This window comes from Malaya genurostris, chromosome 3 (assembly GCF_030247185.1).
Source record: "Malaya genurostris strain Urasoe2022 chromosome 3, Malgen_1.1, whole genome shotgun sequence".
NCBI lineage: Eukaryota > Metazoa > Arthropoda > Insecta > Diptera > Culicidae > Malaya > Malaya genurostris.
The window spans coordinates 192,680,295-192,685,389 of record NC_080572.1 but is presented as its reverse complement, the minus strand read 5'-3'; the positions used below and the strand labels follow the sequence as shown (position 1 = coordinate 192,685,389).

Sequence of the window (5,095 nt, the reverse complement as noted above, 5' to 3'; positions counted from 1 at the left end):
TATTATTTAACAATGGTGTTCATTTTCAAAATCTTAAATGGAATGCTGCCTCGATATTTGTGTGATCGGATTGAAAGAGGAAGTGACATGCATAGGTACAATACTAGAAATGCGTCTGATGCGAGAACACCAAGCTTTTTGTCAGCCAGATTGCAAAACTCGTTATTGTACAAAGGGATTAGTTTTTTCAATTCGATGCCAGGACGAATCAAGCGGGCTGCAACATTGAGGGAGTTCAAAAAATTGTGTATTTCACACGTAAAATATATTCTGTAATTAGATCTTGAATGAATTAGTGCAATTTGATTTTTTCGAGAACTGTGTAAAATGACGAAGATTGTATTTATTTTATTTCTGTTTTTTTTATGATGATCATGGATTTTTAATAATTTGTTTAGTTAAAAAGAATGAATTGTCTACAAAAGTATGAGCCTCGCGCGCGCAAAGCAGGTAGAGGCAATCTGGAAATTGAATATGACTTAAACTGGATATGTTCTCTTTTATTTTTGATAGCTTTAGCATTCTACGTGTCGAGTTCGAATCTTGACTTTGTAAGATTTGATGAATTATTTATGGATTATATTTGCGAAATAATAGGGATCGGAAGTTGTTGATGGAATTGGGCTTGGCTCTGCTCATCCGCAGTCTCGTTACTCCATTGTAGCTGATGTTTGTAGCGATGAACTGGTCCGGCGGGAAGGGCCAGGGGAATTACTGTCTGAATTACTGTACTGACAAAAATATCGGGTTCGATTCCTAATTTGTTCAAGGATCTTCCCGGGTTGGAAATTTTCTTGAATAACCCTGGATAGTAAATCGGAAATATTTGAATGTTTTCTTGTTCTCAGTTGTACTGTAGAAGGAGAATCTATACCTGCTGGATTAACCAGATCGTTTTATATTTAGTTAACTGGTTAAAATATGTGATGCAATATTTATTATCATTTAGATATATCGTCCAGCTCACACCTTTGTAGGGGTATAAGGCGGGACCATCATCATCTCTAGTAACAAAGTAATTTATTGACTATACCTTTCACGTGATTTCATTCGACAGGTGGGCGCTAGGTGTATTTAAATTTTATACGATGCAAGACAAAACGGAAAAAATGGGGAATCGCTGTTCTAAGATGTCTGCATTTATGTAATGAAAAGTTCGTTCATTTGATCATCCTAGCGAAGAGCTTTCAAATTTTTGATTATGTATAAATATCTAGGAATCAATTTGTAAGTGGATAGAACTCGATCGACTCGATCCATTCATCGAGGCCACTTCCATTGACTAGTACTGTAGCATGTAGTTTCCACGAATAAACGAGTTAAAATGAATAGAATCTATGATTCACATTCCTACAATTTCTCTATTCGACCACCGAGGAAGGTTACGGCTTCTGCAGTGTTGATCTAGTTCTTCAGGAAACGCATTTTTCTCATTTTCTCGCGATACGATCACCCCCAGCTGCATACCGTGAGCGAAGTAGTTTGTTAGTCCAGTCGATGTGAGCGAGCGACAAAACCCCATGCAAACCAGATCAAACCGCCTTCAGTGAGTAGTGTATAGCAAGCGCCACCGCAAGTGCCTTGCACTAAATCGCAACGGATGCTCCCCATCCCCAACTCCCGACAACGACGACGACAACGACGACGACAACGACGAGGACGACGGCGGCTGCGACGGTGGCGTCGTCGATGACGAAGTTCGTGCCTTGGCCTGCCGTGTGTGTCCCAACGAACCACCGAGCCATTCTCTAGCCGATGGCTACATCGCAGCAGTGCAGTGGGTTGGCAAAGCAACTATGAGCTGGCGTGTTTGTGGTCGGTGAAATGCCGTGCCTGTATCAAAATCACCTTTCATTCTTCGTGCGATCGTAGCCTTCGTTGGTCGTGTGTCTCGTTTCGCTGCTACTAGTGCTGCGGAGAGTGGTTCCTGGTTTTGTCGCTTGTGAACTTCATTAGTTAGGAACTAGTCGAGGATAGAATTACGGTGTTTGCTTGCTGTGAAGGCATTAACCGTAAGGTGAGCGGCAGTCGTTCTAACACGACAGAAACACTAGTTGGCAGTGCTGAAAGTTTTCTTTGTTGTTCCAATATACAATATTCGGTGTTCAGTGTGAAATAGTTTGAATGATTTTTTTCAATTCTGTTCTATTTGTACGTGTGGTATTTACAGAATGAATTACAAGCTACTGATTTGGTGTGGCCTTCTGATGCCGCTGGTGGCCGCGCAACCCCAGGAGGACGGACTACGATCGTTGCTGACGCAGAGATCGCGCCAGAGGAGTAAAGGTCAGTTTGCACTAGCGGATATCGTTGGTAGGTCTACCGAACTGGGGGTGGATTTTTCACGTTGTTACCATTCAAACGCTCATAGACCCACTAACCCTTATCATGTCGATCCAAGTGTTCACAATCATCCACATCAGCACAATCACCATCAACTTCATCAGCATCACGATCACAGACGTAATCGTCACATTAATGCAAATCATGTTCAGCATAATTCACGCTTTTTTCATCATAAATCCATCGTTGATAACCAGAGTGGCATGCAAAAGAGGCAAGGCTTTTACGGTTTAACTGATGCACAAAAGCTGCTTTTAGACACAGAAATCGAAAATGTTACCCAAAGGCACGAGCTACAGCTGCGGCAGCTTGCACTCGGAAACTTTACGTCCTTCAGCGAGTATTTTCTCGATAATCTGAAGAAGAGTAACGCGGCAGTAGGTTTTGCATTTGTACAAGACCAGGGCGTCAGTGGTGGGACAACGAGCGAAATCCCGTTTCACGACAAGGTAGTCGATGATAGCGAAAAAATTACTGCAATCGCGCAGGGTACCAATTTCAGCAACCATTCCAAGTCCGTACCGCCAACAGCTTTACTAACACTTGATCACGCGACCACAATATTTTCAGTCAAATTGTGGGGTGAAGGTACCGAATGTAAGTTTGGGCTGTTCTTGGAATATATTTTACAGCGCATTCAATCGGTATTTTCAGTGTATAAATATGAGGACCAAAGTCGGCCCGGAAATCACATTGTTGGAGCAGCCAAACAGAAACCGGATACCGTGCCTGAACCAACGGAGGAAACAACTGTCCCCAGTAGCACGGCGGCTCCGTTTCCCAAGAAAGGACTTCATCCGTTGCTGGCCCGCAAAAAGATCCAGTTGTCTCCTAAAGAAAGTAAAGCGAAAGCAATTGACGACATCGGAAGCATCGTTGCTGCTTCCGGGTCAACAGTTGAAGATTCCGAAGGGACCTCAGACGCTACAACTGGAACAACTCGCCGCCCGCGACCAACTCGACCCGGCCGAATCACTTCCAGTCGCGTAACGACATCACGAACTACACGAACCACATCGAAACGGGTTTCTACAACCCCATCGGAATCGAATGGTTCGACCACTTCTCGAACGACCAGAGCCCGTCGTGGACGCCCAACTCGACCCACCAAACCATCGTCTAGCTCTTCCCCTTCTGATGAGATCACTCCGACGGGAACATCTTCCACTGTAGCAACCGTCCTGGCGAGTCAATCTTCTTCCAGTCCCCTAGTCAGTGTTTCTCCTCCGTCAAGTAGCAGTAGTACGTCTACTTCCAGCTCTACATCCACATCAACTTCTACGGTCACATCAACGTCGTCGTCGTCGTCGTCGTCGTCGTCGTCGTCGTCGCCGTCACCGTTGTTGTCATCGACGACGACAAGTACTGCGAGTCTAACATCCGGATCTCCATCACAGGAAGTATCATCTTCGTCAGATGCAGCCGTGCCGCCTTCCTCTTCTCAGGTGGCTACTGCCGGGAGTTCAGTGACCCCTGCCGGCCATTGATACAAGGGTAAGTGTCAGCTAGAAGTGATTAGTTGTGGAACAACCAGATTTTGTTTCGATAAAACAAAATTTCTATAGAGTTGATTCCACAAAAATCGAAAATGTGATTGTATTTAACCGTGTATGAATAAAATTGTTTTGGATTATGTGTTAAGAAATTTATTCAAGCGTTTATTGTTTGTGCTTGTAATATATTATCAGTACAATATCACATTGCCTCTCATTCTAGGACAGAAAATTTCTCTATAAGTTGTTTTACCGGTAAGTGTTGGTACATTCAAAACCTAAAAAATGGACCTGATGAATATTTGTGTCATTTAAAAGCAGTCGAATAAAAACCTTATTTGAGAAAAGTGTTCCGGGAGAGTTACCGAATAATTCTCATTCAGGTTCGAACCAAATCACATTCCAACCTGTTTTAATTCGTTTAATGGTATAATAATGCCTTTCTCATATTACTCACGATTTTATGTGCACCTGAAGTACCAGTTATCAAGGCGGGATTTTTTAATCTCATGTTGATTGCAGGTAATAGGCTCAAGATATTTTATTCAAAGTAGTTGCCATTGCAAGTTATGCATTTTTTTCATCTTTCCATCGACATACGAATACCTCGTTGAAAGAACGGGCTACTCTGCAAGCACATGAGACAATGATGAAAAGAAATGATAATCGGAATGGGCCTAGTCTGGGGAGTATGGCTGGTGAAGCGAAAGTGATATTTTTGATCGCTTTCGCTGGGTATTCAGAGACGTTGTCGTGCTCCAAAATGACCTTTCTGAAGTCTTGTGAAGAATTTTGGTCGTTTAACGAGCAATGTTTCATCAATTGCATCACTTGCTGTCGGTACCAATTCGTATTATTTTGGCATAAGAAGCTCGTAGCGCAACACATCTTTTTTTTTTTTTATTCAAAAGATTTAATTTTTGTTCAGGCCAGTTTGCGTACAAGCTTTACGTGTCTGATTGATTGAAATAATTTTTTTTTGTATTGGATCTCGTTGTAACCATTTTTCTAGGGGGAGAGAAGCTTCCATTTTCCTCCTGCGAGGATTGAGGAGCAGTTTGTTCGTGGTTCGTCTCATCATCCATTGCCGCATCGGAGGTATTGTTGTTGATTTCGTTGCTTGTTGTTGTAGATGCGCCTTGTCGTACATTGTTTGCAGTTGCTGATTGGTTGGTAAGTTGTCAACTGCAGCTGGTGTACTTTGTTCTATAGGGGATACGTTGGATGGTTTCGTTGAAGGGGATGCTTCACTGTTGTTG

At 42.8% G+C, this 5,095-nt stretch overlaps 1 protein-coding gene across 1 annotated transcript; it reads left to right on the top strand.

Annotated features, from left to right (window-relative positions):
* Positions 1-1,791: 1,791 nt before the first annotated feature.
* On the top strand, positions 1,792-3,992 carry LOC131436292 (uncharacterized). Its single transcript, XM_058604941.1, has 3 exons — positions 1,792-2,017; positions 2,171-2,286; positions 2,998-3,992. Exons 2-3 carry the CDS (start codon positions 2,172-2,174, stop codon positions 3,828-3,830), a joined length of 948 nt encoding a protein of 315 aa, XP_058460924.1. The 5' UTR covers positions 1,792-2,017; position 2,171; the 3' UTR covers positions 3,831-3,992.
* The last annotated feature ends 1,103 nt before the right edge of the window (positions 3,993-5,095 follow it).

Coding starts and splice junctions, on each gene's coding strand:
- LOC131436292 (XM_058604941.1), top strand. CDS start 2,172: ATGAATTACAAGCTACTGATTTGGTGTGGCCTTCTGATGCCGCTGGTG. Junction 2,287..2,997: donor ATCGCGCCAGAGGAGTAAAG/GTCAGTTTGCAC, acceptor CGGTATTTTCAG/TGTATAAATATGAGGACCAA.